At 37.6% G+C, this 22,929-nt stretch overlaps 2 protein-coding genes across 3 annotated transcripts in view; one reads left to right on the top strand and one right to left on the bottom strand.

Annotated features, from left to right (window-relative positions):
• Nucleotides 1-4,276: 4,276 nt before the first annotated feature.
• commd7 (COMM domain containing 7) lies at nt 4,277-13,338 on the bottom strand. The gene is made up of 10 exons (XM_039653049.2): nt 13,249-13,338; nt 12,651-12,741; nt 11,675-11,728; nt 11,072-11,174; nt 10,316-10,372; nt 10,181-10,218; nt 9,974-10,064; nt 9,823-9,872; nt 5,316-5,364; nt 4,277-5,202 (listed from the first exon to the last, which is right to left on the bottom strand). The coding sequence occupies exons 1-10, from the start codon at nt 13,266-13,268 to the stop codon at nt 5,126-5,128; spliced, it is 630 nt and encodes a 209-aa protein (XP_039508983.1). The 5' UTR covers nt 13,269-13,338; the 3' UTR covers nt 4,277-5,125.
• An 844-nt stretch (nt 13,339-14,182) lies between these two features.
• dnmt3bb.1 (DNA methyltransferase 3 beta, tandem duplicate b.1) overlaps nt 14,183-22,929 on the top strand; it is a 49,189-nt gene continuing 40,442 nt past the window's right edge. For both annotated transcript variants that reach the window (XM_039652723.2, XM_039652722.2), the window contains exons 1-2: nt 14,183-14,409; nt 22,823-22,918. In XM_039652723.2, coding sequence (XP_039508657.1) covers nt 22,859-22,918 — 60 coding nt within the window. In that variant the 5' untranslated portion in view covers nt 14,183-14,409; nt 22,823-22,858. The remainder of the gene's footprint in view (nt 14,410-22,822; nt 22,919-22,929) is intronic.

Genomic DNA, 22,929 nt, shown 5'->3' with positions numbered 1-22,929 from the left:
AAAACTTCAGAATATTTAATCAGAAAAAATATAAGGCTGGATTTGTTTTCCTGCATCAAAAATGTATTGGATGATGAAAAGTGTGGATTCCACACATGAATTGGAGCAAGTCGTGAATGTTGAAACAATGTTTGTATTGCTAATCTGCTAATAAAAAATGGAGTTGCTTGCTGTATTTTTTCATTGCTATACGCCATAGGAAATAGGACTGTAAATGATTGTTTTTAACATTCCCGAAGGTCTCTGCCCATTTCCTTTACCTCAGACGTTAGTAGAACGAAAAAATGTCCCAAAGCAGAACACAATGAAAAAAATCATTATCCTTCTTTCAAAAATCCCACATTTGTCAAAAACCCCCACACTCTTGGATGTCTGTCATTTGTTTTGTCTGTTATTTGTAAAAGCATAAAAAGACAAACTGAAATTTCAAAGGGCCATTTAAGATTAATTTAAATTATAAAACAAGAAATATGTTTTTTAGTTAAATGATACATTTAAAGTCAGCATGAAATGAACATGCACTCTATATATTTTTACAGATCTTATGAACAATTCACCCGTGCATTAAAAAAAAATGCTCTCATGCACAGTGAGCTGGAATGCCTTTTAAAGCAATACTTAATATCTGTTATTTCATACTTGATGAGATTCACATACTAGCCTTACAACGATTTCATTAAAGGGTTAGTTCACCCAAAAATGAAAATTCTGTCAGTATTTCAACATTTACTCACCCTCATGTTGTTCCAACCCCGTACCTTCGTTCATCTTCGGAACACAAATTAAGATATTTAAGATATTAAGATCACTCCTGCATACTAGTCCATAGGCTTCTTGAGGGAATGACACTTGCTGGCATCTAAAAGTCATTAAAGACATCGTTAAAATAGTCCAAGTGACTACAGGGGCTCAATCTCAAGTTTATCAAACGACGAGAATACTTTTTGTGCGCCAAAACAAACAAAAATAACGACTTTATTTCAAATATTTACTTCCTTCTCTATGGGCCTCTAGTCAGTTAAAGGGTTAGTTCACCCAAAAATGAAAATTAAGTCATTAATTACTCACCCCCATGCTGTACCAACCCCGTAAGACCTTCGTTCGTCTTCGGAACACAAATGAAGATATTTTTGATTAAATTTGAGAGCTGTATAACTACCCCATTGGCTCCTAAGGGACTGCCTCTTGACGGGCCAGAAAGTCAATGAAGAAAATGTTTAAATATCCCAAGTGACTACCGTGGCTCAACTATATGTTTATCAAGCGACGAGAATACTTTTTGTGCGAAAAAACAAACAAAAATAACGAGTTTATTCGACTATTTCTTTTCTTCCTTGTAGGCCAGAACGAGACTTCCTTAGATTTCCACGACGCATGCGCGAGAATTGCGATCTGAAGTAGTGTAAGCTGGTGTGAGCAGATCGCAATTCTCGCGCATGCGTCGTGGAAATCTAAGGAAGTCTCGTTCTGGCCTACAAGGAAGAAAAGAAATAGTCGAATAAACTCGTTATTTTTGTTTGTTTTTTCGCACAAAAGTATTCGCGTCGCTTGATAAACATATAGTTGAGCCACGGTAGTCACTTGGGATATTTAAACATTTTCTTAAAGACCACCAAGCCAAATAAATCAACAGACAACTGTCCACAGCATATTTTCTTTATATCAGAATGTGCACCTATACATACATTGTGGTCAACATTTTATTATTATTATTATTTTTAATCTCATTACCTTGTTTTTTAACCCAACTTTGGGTCAAATATGGACATACCCAAACGTTGGGTTAAAAAATGTAATTAAAAAATTTAACCCAATGGCTGGGTTTGCCCATAATTGACCCAAAAGTTAAGTTAAAACAACCGAGCAATTTTTGGAGTGTAGGGCAGATGTTTGGGGAACTGCTTTAGGGTGTGTAGTTAATTCTCGTGGGAATTTAACTTCCTCTTTTAGCTGTCTAGAATAACAGTAACTTTCCCCTATCCCTTTCTGTACTCTCAGTTACACACATACCTCTCTCTCTCTCTCCCTCTCTCTCTCTCTCTCTTTCTCTCTCTCTCTCTCTCTCTCTCTCTCTTTCTCTCTCTCTCACTCTCTCTCACACACACACACACACACACACACACACACACACACACCAGGTGTTTAGTGGATGGCAGGTGTGAACAAGCATGACAGACCTGAAGTAGAAATGTAAAAAATCAAAGAGTTTCAGTTTTTGGAATTTATTCAGACAATCTGTTTAACATCGTACACGTATTATTGCTGTCTTCACTCATTTTTATTGCCAACTGAAGGATTCATGGAAACTGTTTCTGCCTAAAGCCTTTTTATTTCCTAAGTCAGAGTCATAATATTTAAAATCTGCTTGTAAAGATAATGAGTAGGCCTACACCGAGTACAATAACCAAAATAAAACATGGAACAAACAATGTCAATGCTGATTCAAAAGACGTTTTTAGCCATAGTTTTAGATACATTCAGATAAACAGAAACAATAATTGTATAAATTGAATTTAATCAATGTGATTTATTAGTATTATTAATTCAATATCAGATACATTTTGTAATATATTTGTAGAGTGGACAGATGGCAGTTTTCAAATGAAGGATTTTCCTCTTAGGTTGTGATGAATACCATTTTTATGGATGTGAACACCCCTTTGCAAATGTAATGAGGGCTAATTTGATTTTAAGGGACACAACTTCAGAACTGAATTGAACCGATTTTTCTTTTTCTTTCAGAACATATTTATCTCATTGAAAGTCATAATTGTGCATGTAAAATAAACACTGCCACAACATCATTTGATTTTTTTTTTTATCTGCGCCTCAGGCTACATTATAAGGCCACACTGAGGTGAGTGATGAATTATAAATTTTACTTTGACAATATATTGATGTATTGACCACATCCCATTTGTACAAGCAATGGGCTTTATGTTTAGCTGCACTTCCTGAACTTCAGCCAAAGGGCAAATTGATTAATTCAGATGTGCCTGACCTCAGTAGTCACGCAACAATAATCAGACACACCTGAATTAATCAAGTTTGTCCAATAATGGCAGACAGGAAACAAGGAGCTGGCTGAAGTTCAGGAAGTAGTGCAGCAAAGCCAATTGTTATATTTGATGAAGGTTTTAACTACAAGGGTTTACATGCTCTACTTTCCAGATGCCATGTACCTAGAAGCGTTTGAGCCTTGATTCATGATGTGTCAAACCATAGAGTTTGAGTTATTTATTTTCTTTGGTAAGTGAAGTTTTCTTTCTTCCTCCCATCTTCAGAAGTGCTTGTTGAAACAAGTTGTTTCACACTGGTTTCAAATAAGGCAAAAACATTCACAGATGTTCAAATTATATTATATATGGTCTCATTGACAGTCACCTCAAATTTAAATCATTAGTCTCATTTGACTAATATGACCATAAATATGATTTATTCTGTAAACTTTTAACACAGCACATACACAATACATGTTTTATGCTGCAAAGAAAAGTATTTAGCAGTGATGATGAGTGTTATGCCCTATTTTATTTCACAAACCACCTTTAAGATGTTTAGACTTCACTAGATGTTTTTGCATGCAGGGCTTAAAATGAGGACTGAGACGGTTAGATAGTGAACGCAAAGCATGATGCTCCGACCTTGGCTGTATGCTACAGTTACGATTAGGTTGTTTTCTTGGATAATCACGTTGAGTGTTTTTTTCTTTTTTTTATATTTTAACAGGACCACCATAGCAAGGAAGCAGATACAACTTATATGACAGTCCCTTCTAGAAAATGGTTTGAGCTTCCTCTCACATACATAAGTCAACTCATAAATTGATCATAAAGAGCATTTATATGATAGCAACAGCTAGAACATGTGTTTGCTTAGGGCTGGGTTCTTTTTTTTTTTTGACACGAACATCTTATATAGGATGACCAAAATGGACTTTGAAAGCAAGGCCTCAAATTGCTTCTGGCTTGGTGTCAGAAAACATACCACATAGATAACTGGCTAATGGCGACCAAACCATTAGTTATGTTGCTTTTAAATTCATTGATGTCGACTCTTCCTAAATCAGTGTGATGAAGAATTCACCAAGCGCTTAATTTTTCACCCACTATAACAGAACGTTAGCTGGGATTTGACCATTGTGAGTTCTGCTACAGTACGTGTTGTTGTACATTTAGTATTTGCAGTTGGCTGAGGGAAATAAAAGTTCCACAAGGAGGGTTTGCAGCAAAGCAATAGAGGAACTATTTTTGGTTCACCAAAGAACCTTTCAGACAACAGTTCTTAAAGCTTTTAATGTTGTTCATATGTCTGTTTATATATAAATGGCTCATAGATGGCCTACACACACTGACATGCAGATAGAAGAGTGTCAATCAATAATTGAAGAAATTATCAGAATGAAAATGAAAGAAAATGAACCAGAATGAAAAAAAAAATCAAATATCACTGCTCAAAGTGAGGGAAACAATGGCATGCATCAGTCTAACGATACACAGCCTCTGGGTGTGTTCTCTGATATTACCGGTCTTGATTTTAAATTGCCCCACGACACAAATACCACAAAACAGAACGCTCATATTTAACACAGAATTCATTTATTACATCATTCTGACTCTGTGTAAAACATGACATTCTTTGATATAAGCAACCACTTCTCTGTGTGTACATTTCTGCAGCACCTAGTAGTAGTAGAAGTAAAAATATATATTACAATTTTTACCCAAATATTTTAATACCAAAGACAACACAAAAGAAAATTGAGAATGTGCTGTATTCATTCCAAAATAAATGAATATTAGTGTATTGTACTGTATTAATTATTTTATTAATAGGCTACAGTAAGCAGATGGTTCGATTTCAGGTAACAAAATGTGAAATCCAACACTAAATTGAAGAAGAAATGTATTAAAGGTTTAATAAACAGAAGATCATCAATAAAGAGAATCAATGTGGAATGTGATCTTTGTCTCACACAAAAACACACTGGACACAAACAAACATACTGAACAAGATCAGTGAATTATTAAAGATTCTTCTTGAAACAGTTTGAGAGTATGGGAACATCATTACAACCCTTTACTGGTCAACAAAAAAAAAAACGGTGAAATGACCTCCGACCCGGTTAACTGAAGCAGTCCATACTAGCTTTGGCACGCTCCATCTCATGAAGGAAGTTATAAAACTGGGGTAAAGTCAGCTCTAATGTGGAGAGACACAAACATAATTATCAAATATGACATCAAATGTATCCTGAAAATGCTGAATCAAATACAGTAAAACAACTCAGATTCATGAATTTGAAGTAAACTCACCCATGTACACATTTTCTGTTGTGTTTCCTTTTCTGATCACCAGTTTCAGCTGTGAGAAGAAAAAAAGTTTAATGAATCAGGGGCATTTTTAGGACTTCAATTCAACAATTACGAATGCACAGAGTCGTATTATTGGCTACTACAAATGTCTATCAAATGCGCCTGTACGTAGCTCATAGCCTATCGGTTCAATGATACCAGATGACATATGTAAAGCGACAGAAAATTAGAAGATGAAGACTACGATGGTCAGAGATTTAGGAGATTTATGTATACTCAAAACGTGTTTCTCAATGTCAAGGATACCTTCTTGGCAGGACGGGTCCTAAATACATGTGTATGTTCAATTATTAACGATAAACCTGAATATTATAATGAAATGAACACTTAACACAATACATTATTAACAGAAACAATGTACACAAATCTAAAATCTAGTCCAGCACTACAGAGATTTAACTCTACACAGTTTATTAAAACCAGCTGGGTGCAGATTAATATTTAATATTTCTGACATATTTCTGTGAAACGCGTTAAGTTGCACAGCCCTGTACAGTTTAAGAAGCAGTACGCAGAGCCATATAGGACTATTATTTTGTTGAAAAGACCTGGGGAACTACTGATGACATCACAGGCTCAGATTTGCTTGACCAATCGGCTGAAATGGGCATCACATGACCGCCCACGTGCAAAACGGATTTTGAAGTAATTTATCCGTTTTTAAAGCCTTAACCAAAAATCAACCCGAAATCTCATTTTTTCAATTTTATAAAAAAAAAACAAAAAAAAACAAAACAAATAAAGGCGCATTTTCTCGTTTTTGCTTATTTCATTTCAAATTGGAAATGAAATGGACGGAAGATACCCTGATTTCCTGCATTATATTATCTAAACTGCATTTATGACAAAGAACTACACAGATGCAGATATCATAACAATCTATCAATAAATGCAAACACACGTCGTCCTCTGCTTCTGACGATGGCTTTGTGCTGCAGCGGATTGAAAACTCACTGAATAACGCAGACTAAATACATATTTTATATACATATTCAGATCTTACATTAGGCTGCTTCTGCAAATACAACCACTGAAGATTACAAATGAAAAACAAACTTGACTGGCTAGTACAAACAAAGAAAGAATTTCACATTTGTAGCCTTGTTTTGCTTACGGTGATTCATTATGGGTTGGGTATTATTTCCTTGGACAAGTGTGACTCAAGTTGAACGGAAACTTTATGGAGTCTTTCTGTGCAGCTTATGAAAATGAATGTGCTGCCAATGAAAATGATTCGGCTATTGTGATTCGGCTATTGCACTGTCAAAAGAATACAGAGGACTGCTAATCAGTGGCTCAGTTTACATTCCTGATTGGGACGCACTGCTTCAATGGTGTGCAGTAAGTTGGAGCTGTTTGCAAGCTCATAATGATCAAACTATAGGCAAGTTGTCTTGTTTCAGCATTGACCTGCGTTTGCATCTCTTGTTATTTATCTATTACATGCACAAATCAGTGGACGGGGCTAGACAGGCAGTGATGTAGAAGCAGGCGTGGATCTTCTGCGGAGGCGGTGTTTAGTTACCTTATTACATAAGTGGCACATTAGTTCTGGCAGATTGGCTTCAATATAAGCTGTTTTCAGGATCTTTCAGGAACTTAAAGGATGTTTTCATAGTACAATCACGTTTTATAGTAGTATATCAAAAGATCAAGGGAATTTTGATTTCTCAGTTCATGAAGGGAAATCCTTTTAAAGCAAGAGATTATTTTTTTTATAAGTGATTGGATAAATACAGGTAGGTTGATGAAAAATTACAGACAATGACTCCAAAAAAGGTGAGCTGCAAATATATATATATATATATATATAAAGGGATATTGATTTAAAAATGCATGTAATTTCCTAAGCTGGGCTAGAGTCGAAAAATAGTAGATAAAGTCTGATGTTACAAATTTATGGAAATGCAGTGTACCAGTCCTGAATTCCTCAGAGTCTCTGACTCATTCAAAGTCAAATAAAAGCTGCTATCTGAGCCTGTGTCATACAGTAAGTAATAAGCTATTTACAGTAAAGACCTGTGTTTCAGTTAAAAATAGACACGGCAATGTTAAAAGAAATCATGCTACATTGCAGTTCAGATTTTATACATTTAGAGGGTAATTTGTATGTAAATGTTTTAAAAGTAAAACGTAACGATTTTAAAGCAGACCTTAAACGATAGAAGTGACATTTTGGACTAGTTTACTGCTACAATTTGGACTTGTAGTACTGCTACAATACTGCTGTGCTGTCATTAACCTGTCTCCCTGTGTTAACACTACAGTCCCTGAAAATACATAACCAGCCAGTGTTCAAAACTATCTGCTGTAGCTTGATTCAAATCGGTAAGCTTGTAATAATGTTTTTTACTCCATTGGTACAGGTGGATTTACTGGTGGAGATTCGAGCATGTCTTTGTGTCATTACGTCACATCTATACAAATAAAGGAGTCTCGGCTAGTAAGCTATATTGAGTCATTACGTCACATCTGTACACATAAAGGAGCCTCGGCTAGTAGGCTATATTGAGTCATTACGCCACAACTGTACACATAAAGGAGTCTCGGCTAGTAGGCTATATTGAGTCATTACGCCACAACTGTACACATAAAGGAGTCTCGGCTAGTAGGCTATATTGAGTCATTACGCCACATCTGTACACATAAAGGAGTCTCGGCTAGTAGGCTATATTGAGTCATTACGCCACATCTGTACACATAAAGGAGTCTCGGCTAGTAGGCTATATTGAGTCATTACGCCACAACTGTACACATAAAGGAGTCTCGGCTAGTAGGCTATATTGAGTCATTACGTCACATCTGTACACATAAAGGAGTCTTTATGTGTCTTTACGTCACATCTGTACACATAAAGGAGTCTCGGCTTGTAGGCTATATTGAGTCATTACGTCACATCTGTACACATAAAGGAGTCGTGCTAGTAGGCTATATTGAGTCATTACGTCACATCTGTACACATAAAGGAGTCTCGGCTAGTAGGCTATATTGAGTCATTACGCCACATCTGTACACATAAAGGAGTCTCGGCTAGTAGGCTATATTGAGTTATTACGCCACATCTGTACACATAAAGGAGTCTCGACTAGTAGGCTATATTGAGTCATTACGTCACAACTGTACACATAAAGGAGTCTTGCTAGTAGGCTATATTGAGTTATTACGTCACATCTATACACATAAAGGAGTCTCGGCTAGTAGGCTATATTAAGTTATAACGTTACAACTGTACACATAAAGGAGTCTCGACTAGTAGGCTATATTGAGTCATTACGTCACAACTGTACACATAAAGGAGTCTCGACTAGTAGGCTATATTGAGTCATTACGTCACAACTGTACACATAAAGGAGTCTTGCTAGTAGGCTATATTGAGTTATTACGTCACATCTATACACATAAAGGAGTCTCGGTTAGTAGGCTATATTGAGTTATTACGTCACAACTGTACACATAAAGGAGTCTCGGCTAGTAGGCTATATTGAGTCATTGTCACATCTGTACACATAAAGGAGTCTCGACTAGTAGGCTATATTGAGCTATTACGTCACAACTGTACACATAAAGGAGTCTCGACTAGTAGGCTATATTGAGTCATTACGTCACAAGTGTACAAATAAAGGAGTCTCGGCTAGTAGGCTATATTGAGTCATTACGTCACAAGTGTACACATAAAGGAGTCTCGGCTAGTAGGCTATACTGAGTCATTACGTCACAAGTGTACACATAAAGGAGTCTCGGCTAGTAGGCTATGAGTGTGAGGATGTTGGAGGTGGAGATTTATAGCCTTTTCTCACAGCACTTGATATAATTTTTATGGTGGATCCAGAAAGGTTCAAATGACAATCACCAGTGACAACAGATTCACCCACTGTAAAATGCAAAAGACTTCGTTCTGACTTCAGTGTGGCTACAAAAAAGAGAGACTGCAACCGGACTCATGCGAAAACAAGGATACATATCGGAAGGACATTACATGTGGTCACGTAATGCTGACGTTATTAGACGCCCAATATTCAACCCGAAAATAGTCATCTAACCATTGCAATAACTCCGAAGCTATTCAGTTAAGGTAAAAAAACTGCATAGTGCTGCTTTAACCCGAAAGCGAGCACCTGTGCTTTACTGTTTATTATTGTATGAGTTGTAAAATCAAGATATCTTGCTTCCCCAACGACTCCTAAAAAAAGTGAAAAGTATTACACATAAATAATGAAATTTTTTGGGAAATCGGTCAACTTCAACTCCCCAAAATCTGAAGAATGACTGACACTGACTTTCAACAACTAGCATCAATTCCTCCAGACAGTAGAAAATCTGGGCAAAATTGGGTTGCATATTCCAGCCTTTAATCTGTTTTAACCATCAAGTAAAGGTTAAATGCACCTTAAAATCAATCTATCAGTGAATATTTGCTCTGACTTTGAAAAAAATTAAAGAGGTTTACCTGTAGAAAAATATTTCCAGTCTTTTGCAGCTCACTTGTACCAACAGTAACTGCAAAAGATTATGGGTTTAAAGTATTCACATATTATTTATTTACTTATTTGCATTGGAAATTATATAGATTTAATTACAAATGTTTATTGATTGCTTACCACCAAATTTCCACTCCATGTCAACAAGCTGGTTGACCATTAGTGTCTGTCCCACAGCCAGCCTGGACAAAACAGGGTAGTGGACTCTCCACTGAAATAAATGGAAGATGTAGACATACTGAATCTTAGTCATACCCATCCACAACCGCAGGAAACAACAGAAGCACCAACATAACTCATCAATGATGGCTTAATGTTAAGTCATACCTGGTCAGAGAAATGACTGGCCTTTTCTTCATTTAGTCCTGTGATTAAGCAATAGATCACACTGTTAAATATTGACTAATGGGAAATATAATCGAACATGTACAGATATGGCAACGAGGAAAGATCGATTCTCACCTAATGAGAGCAAGTCCACCTTCACCTGTTCAGCAGTTAGGTTTCTTTTCAAAGCACCTGAGAAGGGAGGAAGACATTAACATTGTTTCTATACCCACATTAAATCTCTGTTCCAAAGTCTAGTGAACTAAATAGGCAGCATTCTAACTGATACGGACCTTGATAGCATACCAATGTGAATCTATGCATCAGTCAAATTACTTATATGTATGCCTTAAAATGCTGCCTACGTAGACAGCTCACTATAGGGATTTTAAAGCCTATACATTTGTGTGAGTCTTTCTGATACCTATTTTTCTACACTACCACTTCTACACAATTTCACACAATTTCCCTCCATCAGTATGATTAATAATTTGACACTTTTGTCTTCATTCTAATGTCTAAAAGCACAGGCAGCAGTATAGTCAATGGATACAAATGTTCAGTAGCAGCACACCATTGCATACTGATTGGTAGGGTCGGGCAGTCTGCATGTGACATTAGGTCCAGATTCCCCAGGGCAATTTGTAACAAGGGCAATTTGCATATGTTAGGGTCCTCTAGACGCATAATGCAGCAATTTGGTGTAAAATACAGTGAGCAATCACTCACTGTGATTAGGATCATAGCATTCACTGTTTAAATTAGTGCTGGGGTCAGGCTAAGCGTCTACATTAGATGTTATCACCAGCAGAAGGGGAGTGCATTATTCAACAGTGGAAATTCAGATTAAGGTGCTCGATCTGTTCAAGCTGAGGGTCCTGAATGTTTTACCGTGAGGTAGGAGGAGGACACTCTTCATCAGAGCCCTCAGTGGCCCTGCACTCATGCCATTCTCACCAGCAAACTCTGTTAGCCGATGCAAGAACCTCTCGGACTGAAGACGAAAAAGAAACATCTTTACTTTTACTTGGGTGTGATTATAAATCCACTTAAAGGGATAGTTCTCCCAAAATGAACGTTCTGTCATTATTTACTGACCCTCATGTTGTTCAAAACCACACAAACACAAAAATAGATATTTTTAAGAATGTCGGAAACCAAACAATTGATAGCCCTCATTGACAGATGAAAGAAATTCATTCAGGTTTGGAACTTGAGAGTCAGAAAATGAAGACAGAACGTTCATTTTTTGTATGAACTGTCTGTCCCTTTAACTACAAATAGAATCATTTTACACTGACAGGTTATCATAATTTTTCACATAATCAATCTTTCTTTACTGTTAACCATTTATATATATATGTTTTGTTATTTCCATGTATTTGGCAATTACTTTTACCCAAATCAGCTGCATTCAAGGTAGACATTTTATCATTTCTTGCATTTCCTGGCAATGATTTAACAGAGAAATGTAATCTGGAAGTGTCGTCTCACCTCTTTGGGTTCTAGAAGGAACTGGTATAAGATCTCTGTCAGACTCACGAACTGCTGCAGGGAAGTAAATTTATTGGCCTTGGTTACATTGGTGTATTATCTACTATCTAGGTGAAAAACTGAAATTAAAGTATATCAGTAAACACAGTAAGTACAGTATAGAGTGCAGAAACATGCAAATACACACTACCAATCAAATGTTTGGACACAACTTGACTTTAATTCACTTTAAGCATGAATTGAACTCCAGGCTTGTGTTTGCTGCTTTTCCATTACTGTTCATCTTGTTCAACACACCCATTTAAAACATAAATATATTAGCAAAATTTCAGCAAAAAAATAAATAAATAAATAAATTGCAATAATGTATTTATTTACCCCCTATATATCAAATATGATATAGGCTATCTATATATTTTAACATCATAAGTGAGTTTAAACTTAATAAAACTTTAAATAAAACTCAATAAAACTGTATTGGCAGTGTAATGTTACCTGTTCATTGTTGCATACGACTCATTAGCAGTGGTCAAATACATATTAGAAAGAAAGGCATAATTGTGTCTGTGCTACTTATAAGAAGAAGACAAGCTGTTTCCTCAAACATTCACAACAAACCAATGACAACTGTGACCGTGTCGAAATAGAATACAAAAATATACGGTAACGTTAGTCTTACGTTACATAATTTTAAATAGTTGCCTTGAAGTTTAGTAAGTTACGCGTAAAATGCATTACATCACTAAAGGAGCTCCGGTTATTCATGCTAATGCTAAGTGTTATGGTATATAATGCATACATGTATTGAGCGAGACATTATGTGACTTATTTCTGAAAACGCGATGATCGATAGACCCGTTTATTTACATCCAGTTTAATTATTCACAAAATCTGTTGATCACCAATACATTATTAAATTCATGATTATTTGGAATAATAGTTAATACTTTCCGTTCCCAGCATACTGAACTCCTACCTGTTCGCTGAATTTAGTCAGATTCTGAAAGTCAGTGCTGACATTGTCGGGTAAAGTATCATTCGTGAAATGCAACTGCAACATTGTTTTCTTCTTCTTCTTCTTCTTCTTCTTTTTGTTTCATGGCCGTTCACTCCTTTGGAGTATTACCGCCACCTACTGTATACCTTACGCACATGATTAATGGATCTGATTAAGAAGGAGGAGAAAAAAAAAAAAAAAAAAAAAAAAACATCCCATAGTATCAGAGCTCGTGTATCAGCTGACGCTGCGTGTTCAGCTCCTCCAGCTTCTACACTGAGCTCCTCAAACCTCAGGATGATCAGAAACTTGTTCTCCTCCTCAGGCTAGATCCTGTGATCTAGTCCTGTAAGCTCTAAAAAGGTTATCACTTCCTTAAACCTTTCTCTATCACTCAAACCCTTTCCCAATAGGTCCATAATGCTCACTGGCCTGTTCTTTATATTTCTAAAAAGAGTCCTACGCTGTTCTTCATATTTACTACACTTAAAAAACACACATGTTCTACTGTTTCAAGTATGCCACATTCATCACACATACCATTTCCATGCTTTCCCATTAATGCAACATTGTTTTCCTTGCAGCTCCGCTGTTCATACACTCAACTGTCACATCTGCTTCCAAACTTCCGCTGCTAATTCAGGCCAACGATTTAACGCAGCACTTTCGCCATTCTCAGACTAGCGCGCCCTGAGCACGTGTGGTCATAAATGTGTGTAGTGCAGTGATAATGATGAAGTTTTTGTGTGGGTTAATTAAACGATTATAGCGGACAAAATACGTAATTATTATTTTCTTTTAAGTAACTGATATTTATATTTCGTCTCATTTGGATATATATAAAATATGAGCCATGATATTAACCCTTAAACGGGCAGCATAAAATACAATGTGCTATTAAATAAATTAATATCGCTATTTTCCAAAAAATCGGGTCTCACATAATAACATTTCGTGTTTTTATTCTAAATAGTGCTTATATTTTCAATTGCATAGTTTGTATCTCCTATGTAAAAAATTAGGTTATAAATATTAGCTACTCTGGCAAAATCTAATGCATTGCTATGTTAGTTAGCTTCTTTGAACAGGACAGCTTTTGCGGGACCATGGTTGTATCCCAAGTCACTTGACCTGAGTTTTAACAGGGTCCAATTTTTAAATATTTTTTTTTAGAAATTGGGCACATTCATTGTTTGTTCATTGCTCTAAAATATCTGTAAGCTATAACAACACATATGCCTACTATAATATAAGCCTATACTATGGTCAACATACAAAGTAGATATTTAATAAGTTCCAACATTATAAATAGGCTACAGCCAGGCCTAAAAAATATGTTTCAAGCAATCCAATTAAAATAATTAGTTCTGTTAGGAAAAAACAACAACAACATGCATATTTTATTCACACAGGATAGAATCTTACAGCACACGTGCATGGCAAACTTATCTCATCCAATCCCGAGAAAGGGTTAAACAGTAGGAGGTAAAAGTAGCTTTTATTCAGTGGGAGTGTGATTCGAGACCCGGGAAAAGTCACGCCTGAGTGTAGAGGCAAAAGACCGAGCGGACCTTGCGAACGAGACACCATTTACATATTCACTCAAAGGGTTTATAGGCGAGTGTACCAGCAAATATTAGTGTGACATACCTTGGTATCTTGGCAGTGGACTACTATAACTGCGCATTCAACCTCTACTATCAAGCGTTTTTCTATAACACCTCTTCTCCAGAGACAGGTAAGTTTCATGCCTCTTCTGCATGGAGAGTTAGTGCGCGTTCTCTTCAAGTGCAGCATGAGTCATGACCGTACATGTCTGATGATATAGACTTGCTCAAACTTAGTTTTATTTTATTTACTTTAACCAAACATATCTATTTGTAACTAGAATGTTACATTTTGTTCTGCTACACCTTGAAATATTGTGTGGTTGTCGAGCGTGCATGGCTGAGGCGTGCTGGAAACTTGTCTCATTGGAGATTATGTAACGTTAGTGGCGTAGGGAAGATTCTGATTATTTAACCTATTCGTCATTTTCCTACATTGCTGGTTTGAGGTATTTGGTGTTTTGTGCACATTTCATAACTAATTTCTATTTGTTAGACTTATAAGGGAATTTCTTATTCAAAGATTTCCACGTTGTCAAGAAATCCAGATGTTTAGTGAAGATGCAGTGCACAGAAAGTGGGCTTTTCTCACAGATTAAAATACTAGATGGCAAAAGAAATTGAAGCCCATATTCTTAATGTGTCACCGTTTCCCCCCAGAAAGAAACAAGCTTTGCGATTGCGAATAAGTAGATAAACTTATTCTGTAAGCCATTTTAGAAACCGGTTTCTTTCGTTGACGTCAAGACGTTTACAGCGTCACGCGGGTTAAAGTTTTTACTGTTGTGACAAAATCGCACTTTTGCAACATAATTTATAATGGACACAGTTTTTATACCTCAATTCCTCACTTTGGCCTAAGGAAATTTATTTCAATTTAATCGAAAATGAAAGTTCGTTTCAACTTTATTTTATGTAGGCTACTTAAATAGGCATGGGTAATATAAGATAGCCTAACTACAGCAGGGATTAATGTTAGGTTTAGGTGTAGGTTCAAGGTTAGTACCTAACGTTACCTAGTTATTGTAAGAAGTAGCCTATAGTATGACCATGTGGGACGTGACTGTAGCCTACAATAAAGTGCTACCGAAAGTTTAATTTACATACCCAAACTTTATGATTTTCTTTCTTACGCGGAACACGCAATGAGACGTTAGTCGGTTAGGAACTGAATGACAAACTCTTTATTCTGTTGAAGGAAAGTGACTGGCGAATGAGGCCGTCATTCTCATTTTTTTGGCCCGCACAAGAAATATAATCACATAGAATTGGACCAACATGAGAGTGAGTAGGACGACATTATTTTCATTTCTGAGTGAGCTAAGCTTTAAAGCAACATAAATGTGAGCACGTGCAATAGTGCAGGTGAATTCCGCAGCGGGGTGAATGTGAGTTGAGTCGAGCGTGCATCTGAGCGAGGGTAACGTGCTAATTGTCGTTGGTAGACTGTACGGCGGAGCGCACGCTCAATGCCCGCGGGGCCTCTCGGAGGAATGCCGCGCCGTCACTTTGGTTTTGCGCTGCTGCATAAAAATGACTCAGACTTCAATCAAAACTCTAGTAACAATGAGACTGCACACTAAACTAAGACCGATACGGCCTGTTCAGATTACGTGACACTCTCTCGGTTTTGTTGATGTCTAAAACTTAAGTTGTTCATTCATAACTCGCTTTATTTTCTGTCAGCTCACAGCTGCATTCACGTTGGAAGAAACTAGTGATGTTCAATTTGTGATCAAACAGTTATTTTGAATCCTCTTCCAAGTGCATGTTTTTATATATTTCAATTTTTTTTTATTTTAACTAACCTTAACATTTTAATTAAATTGCCTGTTTTACAGACCATGCTTAAAGGGGTGGTTAAGATTTTTGGACATCGGGCCTCATTTCCAAGTTAGCCGGGGTGTTATTTTTCAGTGGAGACAGTTTTCAAAATTTTTACAGTCGGAACTACCTGCACTCCCACAACCTCTCTCGGTTGCCCATATTATATATAGATGTCATCTGGCTATGACAGTTTTTTGGTTCGTTCCAACGATCAGACATGTATTTACCATTGATTCAAGAAAAAAATAAAAAGGTTTTTTTTTAAACATTCTTCCTAGTTCAGATTTCATTCGTGTGAACATCTTACACAGCACAAAAGTCCGCCACCATCAGTTAATTCGAAGTAAAGGCAGAGTTAGCAGCGTTACCTACCTACTTCCTATGACAAGATAGCATGCTTAGAACCCCAAGGTGACGTCTAGTGTATAGTCTATGTCGGTTGCCTAGGTAACTACATATCACTTCGCTGCTGCTCTAGACTGTGCTAATAAATACAGGGAACAAAGTATAACTGTCTATTGCAATGCAATGAAAGGGTAGTTTGATTTCTAAGTCTAACATTATTCTCTCAACAGATATTTACATCGATAGTCTGGTGTTATAATTTATTTGCTTTTGGTGTACTGTGGAGTGGGTAAAACTGTTTTTAATAGCAGGCTAGCAGTTACCGTTGACTACGATCTCCGTCCACACAAGCGTTTTATCTGCGTATTAGAATTGATCTCCGTCCACATTAAAACGACTTAAAACGCGGATCACGTGACCATTCACCAAAACCGGGCATGCACGTGCTGGTGTAAACAGTGGCTGACGAATCAGGGAAGGATACGTCATGACTGATGACACCCAATCATAGAGCCGTGCGTCAGACCCTGCGTCATCGTTTCTAAACTCCTCCGTTTTGTTCCGTCTTCACTAAAATGCCCTCCGGAGATTCAGAACGCAAAACGGAGCTGCAGCGTTTCTAAACTTCTCCGTTTTAGGTCTTCGTTTTTTCCGTTTTAGTCAGGTGCAAATGTAGCAAAAAGGTCTCTGTTTTTAAACGAAAACACAGTATTGTGGACGGGGCCTTAGTCCCAGACTAAAATCATAGACTGTAAAAAAAAAATATGGACGTAGTGTCCGTGACGTCACCCGTAGGTTTCTGAAGAGCGTTTTTGAAGCCTAAAGTGGGCAGGGCCGGTCGTCGCCATCTTGGCAGCGCGTCACCTCTCGTCACTACCGGATAAAATAAAATGGGCAAAGAGGTGGGTCGTGGGTGGAGCTGATGTGCTAATGCTATATGCTACTAGCCTCGGGATAAAGTGACAGCTGTTTTTATGAAGTAAAGCCAATAGTTAAAGTTCATGTTTTTGCCCATCGAAATATTATAATAGTTAAAAAAAGTAACTAAAAGTGAGACTATTTACTTTTTTATCAACTTTATTAATCCCAATTAGCTAGTACATAACACAGATCACACACATTTCTCACAACATACAAGCAGTCAACTATGTGCATCGTGATGCATTATTATTCTGCTAGTTAAAAATGTATTATATGGAGACAGACAGTAACTTACAATATAGCTCTGAGCTTGTAGGTGTGACAGTGATTCATACATATACATGTCAGTCAGCATGGCATCGCACGTCAAGTTCGTAAATCGCTTTATTCAGTCCATTTTACCATCTGATTTTGGGCGCCTCTCAATTTCTCAGATGGGTTAAACCAGCTTTTAAACAAGCAATTAAAGATATTACCTCAGAAGTTCAAGTAAATGCACAAGAAATCCGCGCTCATTTAAGTGGATGGAGAGACGGAGAATGAACGGAGTGAAAGCACTTACACCTGCAGGATTTCATCTGACGGTACTTTTTATTTTACACTACAAAGTTAAATAAGCATAAACAACATAAACAAAACGAAAGTATAAGCCAGCAGCCCCTCATTGATGACTGCTGAAACGTTACACACAGCAGAAACAAAACACAACATAAAATCAGGCCTGTTTCTCTCTCGATCTGCTGTCGTCGGTGCTCATTTTATGCTTTCGCTCCTCCGTGAGAGACGCGAGACCGGCACACGTCTCACGTTTCTTTCATTATCACTCACGCCACCGGCCTCGCGCCGTCCTTTTGTGTCCCTCACCCTTGATCGTACTGCTCGCCACAGCCAACTAACTAGAAATTTTGTGTGAAATTTTTCACACTCTGGTGGCAGCTAACGTTAGCCTTGTAGACGTGATTTCTCTGTTTGCGCTGTTCCAGATTAGTGGGTGTGGCTTGCGGAGCTGTGCAATGTGGTGCATTGTGGGAGTTGTTGTCTTACATACAAATGCGCCCTTCAGTTATTTCTAGTCTTTTCTCGGTCAAGAGGGCACCAAATTCAAAAATTCTTTTACATTTCGGCTACATATATGATCCACTTTCAATAAAGATTAATGTTGAAATGGGTGAAATGCTCCTTTAAACCCCACCCCTCAAGCTTGCAATCATCTGCCGCCATTGTTGTGTGCAATGCAAACTTTAATAACCGGTTAAAACAACTGATCTGTCCAACACTTAACTCAAGAGACATAAATCGGAAAAACTTTACAATAAGGTAAAGTCCCTATATTACATGTTTTCTTTTTCGATAATTTTGAATGTACTTCACAATATGGGAAAAGAGATCTGTTGCTTTTGCCACTTTTATCACAACTTTTTAGTGATTTGTTCACTAAATTCACTAAAAGATTTGTTCATTAAAATGATGAAAATGTTAATATGAGATTTGTGATCCTAAATGGCAGATACAATCACACACACACACACACACACACACACACACACACACACACACACACACACACACACACACAAAATACATACACAAGCACACACACATACACACAAAAAAAACCCCTGCATTAATACTTAAACCGTGCTCACATTAGGTTCAGTCCACGTTCTCTGTCATTTGTACAGACCTTTGATGTGGCCTCTTATTGTGTTCAATCTCATTCACCTTCACAGGTTTTCTCAGTTCTCCCAATGGGCTGTGGAGGGAGTATGTGTGTTTATAGGACCCATAAGGAAAACGAACGCATTGTCACTTAGATAATGGATTGAAATGAGATCCATAGAAGAAGTAAAGAAGTAAATGCCTTTATTTGTGCAAGTACTTGCATGTGCTTGTCTGCAGACTTAATCGCTATGTCATTTAGCCATTGCTTGTAGGAGGCATCTGGATGCCCTTCCTGTGTCCTGTTTATGTGGCTTGTCACTTTCCCAAGATCCAGTGTGCATGTCTGATACAGGCTGTGATATAGACTATAGAAAAAAACTGCCTTCCAAAGCGATGGGAAAAAGTTATTAGTTATACATTCGCCACCCTCGGCCTCAGGGTGTAACATGAACAACAGCTTTGATCTGATAGTAAGATTGACTGATGACTGTTGTTGTGTTGACAGGCTGAATGTTTCTACCTTGTGGGATTTTTGAACTACAGTAGAACATAAATAATGATACTAAGCATGGAAGTATTAAAGGGATCGTTCACCCAAAAATAAAAATTATGTCATAATTTACTCACCTCCATGTCGTTCCTAACCGGTGTGCCTTTTTTTAGGTGAGATTTAAAAACAAATTTGAAATTGGAAAAAAAAATGAAAGAAGTAAATAATCACTTTGGCTCAATTCATGATTGCAGGGACTTTGATTGATAGGCGATCTGACCTATCACAATCCGCCATTTTGTCCGACAAAGCAGTCAGGAGAGTTTGAAGGATTTATCCCACTTGGTAACACTTTATTTGAAGGGGTGTGCATAAGACTGACATGACACTGTCATAAACATGACATAACACCTGTCATGAACATGAAGGAGTCTTTATGAATGTTTGATTGTTGTCATTAAGTGACATTAGGTACATTATGACACTTTTAATGCAAAGTTGACATTGTTTAAAATCAAAAATGTCTTGATTATGACAACTTGACATTAACAAAGACAGAATGTCTTTCTGGCCCCCGGTCCACCGGTTAAGAACCGCTGATCCAATGTAGGGCCCTATGATTTCCACGATCACGGAATTGCGGACGGAATTGCGGAATTGGCCAATTAATGTGGAATCTAGTGTTAACATGGAATTTTGTGGAATTTGACATATTTGGTTTGAAATTCTGTTTTTGTGTGGGAGAAGAACGGATGTCTGGTGAAAATGCAGACTGGGGGAAGCAAATCTGGGCGACACAACCCCCCAACCCGTCATTTCAGCTACAATGACGAAGCAGCTCTACATGGCTTTCCTTTCGTCGGCAAAAAGTTAAGAAACTCGCCGCTATAAGCCGTCAGTGCCGAGCCGAGCAGTTCGCACGTGACTTATGCAGTGTTTCCCACACATAGACTAATTCACCGCCACATACTGCGTTTCATTTTTAACACTATTTAAAACATGCAGCGTATTCTTTCAGTTGTATTTCCCCGCTCTCCCTCCGTCTCTCTCTCACTCACACGTCTCTCTCACATACACACACGGACACAAAACGTGCACACCGCGTCTGTCTATGAGGCGCCGGACTGGACAAAAGCGAAGCGAAATCTATGAGCGACACTGGGCGAGAGAGACAGAGTGTGACTTTATTTAAACTTATATAAACTATAATTTATATTACTGGACAGTTTAAAGCTCATAACCATATTTTGTTGTTACTTGAAGAGTGCAGTGTTATGTTGCATCATGCAGTATTTGTCCTGAAAAGGCTACTGAATAAATGTCTGTATTACCTCAATAAATTTAAGGTCATTCCTAATTTATTTGTATTTTTTAATACAATTTAATCATTAACTTTAAAAGTACACTCTTTTTATGACTAAAATGACAGTCAAAGGTAAAAAAAAAACCCTAATTCCCAAAAATTAAAATGGAAAAAATGGAATTTGGGAAAAAATAAAACGGATTTCATAGGGCCCTACACACGGCAGTGAGGCCACTCATGAATTATATGCCTGTTTTGCGTCGATCAGTGACGCCGTTCCTGAGTAATCTGCCTGTTCCGCATTGGCTAGAGAAGACTTTTCTGAATAATCTGCCTGTTTTGCCTCAGCAAGTGAGGCAGTTCCGGAGTAAACTGCCTGTCCCATGTTGGCTAGCAAAGCCGTTCCTAAATAATCTGCTGTCGACGTGGATTTATGGGCCTTCGTCAGTGACTCATCCCTCCACATTCTTTGCTCCTCTGGGCTTCCATCTTTCCTCTGGCTTCACCTCAGTCCTTGGGCACACGAGCTATGCCTCAGTCTTCGGGCACTCTGGCTTCTTCACGGCTGCTTGTCCCCATGGTGCTGCCTTGGTCTCCTGAACCTTCTGTGTCGCCTGGTCTCGTTGGCTCTTCGGCTCCACTTGGGTCTCCACCTCCAGCAACTTTGCCTCAGTCGGTAGTCCACCTGGTTTCTACTGTGGGCATATGTCTTGGTTGTTCTGCTGAGGGTTCCTCCCTGGCTCCCATAGCCTTCAGCTCTTCCCCGACCTAAGCTGGCCCGCTGTCTGCTGTGCTCATTTGTTTATTATTGTTTCCAATGAAGCACAAGTACATGCATGTGGGGTGTGGGTTCCTGTTTTGTGTGGGTTTTAGTTAAGTTTCGTTGCTTTCAGTTTATTTCCATGGTTATTTCGAGATTTACACCTGACGTTCTACTTTTGTTAATTAGTTCATTGACTGCTGATATGTGCTGCGACCCTTGTTCGGCACAAGCTGAATTGAGCAGACGTGTCAGTTTTTAAATGTAGTGTCTGGTCTCTAACTGAACGAAATTTCAAAAAATCAAAGCAACGGCAGGGGGCGGTGCCGCAATGGGAAAGTGATGTAATCGTGTGTGGTTGAACATCATAACATCGACTAATACAGCAAACCTAGTTTACATGGAACACATTGCTTGAAAAATAAATGCACTGCATACATAATAAATGTGCATATTTTTTTATGTGTACTACAGTATTGATTTACTTTACCCAGTAAATGTTACCAACTGTTCAAATGTGTATCAGAAAAGCTTAGTGTGATACACAGTAGCATTTCATTTTTAGACAAAACTGACAGTCAGTGTCAACAAAAATATATACAGTATCACACAATTTCCAGTGTTGTTATGTCCCATACTGTAAAACAGTTATGACAATTGCACTTACAGTTAAGACAGTTTCATTAAATGAACCAACGGGATTGAGAAATACTCAAAAACAGTTCAGTGCACTGCCATTTTTTTAATATAGTAGCCTTAATTATCTTATTAAGTTGAAATATAACATCAAACTCTTTTTGTCTCGACTTACCAAGAAAATCGTTACATATCATCACCTGAAAAAAAGGCAAGGTCAGAAACTGGAAGTAAAACCTTATCATTACTGCAACATCAATACAGAGTAGATACAGATCAATACTGTTCTAGAGCTTTCTGAATAATCTACTGTGTCATTGATTGAGTAAAGATTTTTTAGAATGATGAAGTCATTATTATTTGTCCCATTTTTCTCTTCCTGGTTCTTGAAGGAAGTTTGAGTGCTTGTTTCCTAAGGGCAAATATGACAACATGTTTAGCTGAGACAGAGGTCAATGTTTAGTAGCAAATATCCATTAATCTTTTCTCAGAGGAGAAAAGTGCATGCTTATGTTTTTCAATATTTTAGCCAAATTGGGTTAATTCTTTTCTGTTTTGTCTCTTTTTATAATTTATTCAAGTCTGTTTCTTTTTTTGCAGGATAAAGAGGAAGACATAAAAAAGGCAGAAGTAGTGATGCCATCCAATAAGTACTCCTCCGCTATAATGGCGGAAAGTGACAAGATGACTGCCACGGTAAGATGGAA

Source organism: Pimephales promelas, chromosome 20 (assembly GCF_988280905.1).
Source record: "Pimephales promelas chromosome 20, fPimPro1.hap1.1, whole genome shotgun sequence".
NCBI lineage: Eukaryota > Metazoa > Chordata > Actinopteri > Cypriniformes > Leuciscidae > Pimephales > Pimephales promelas.
This window is presented reverse-complemented; position numbering and strand designations above follow the sequence as displayed.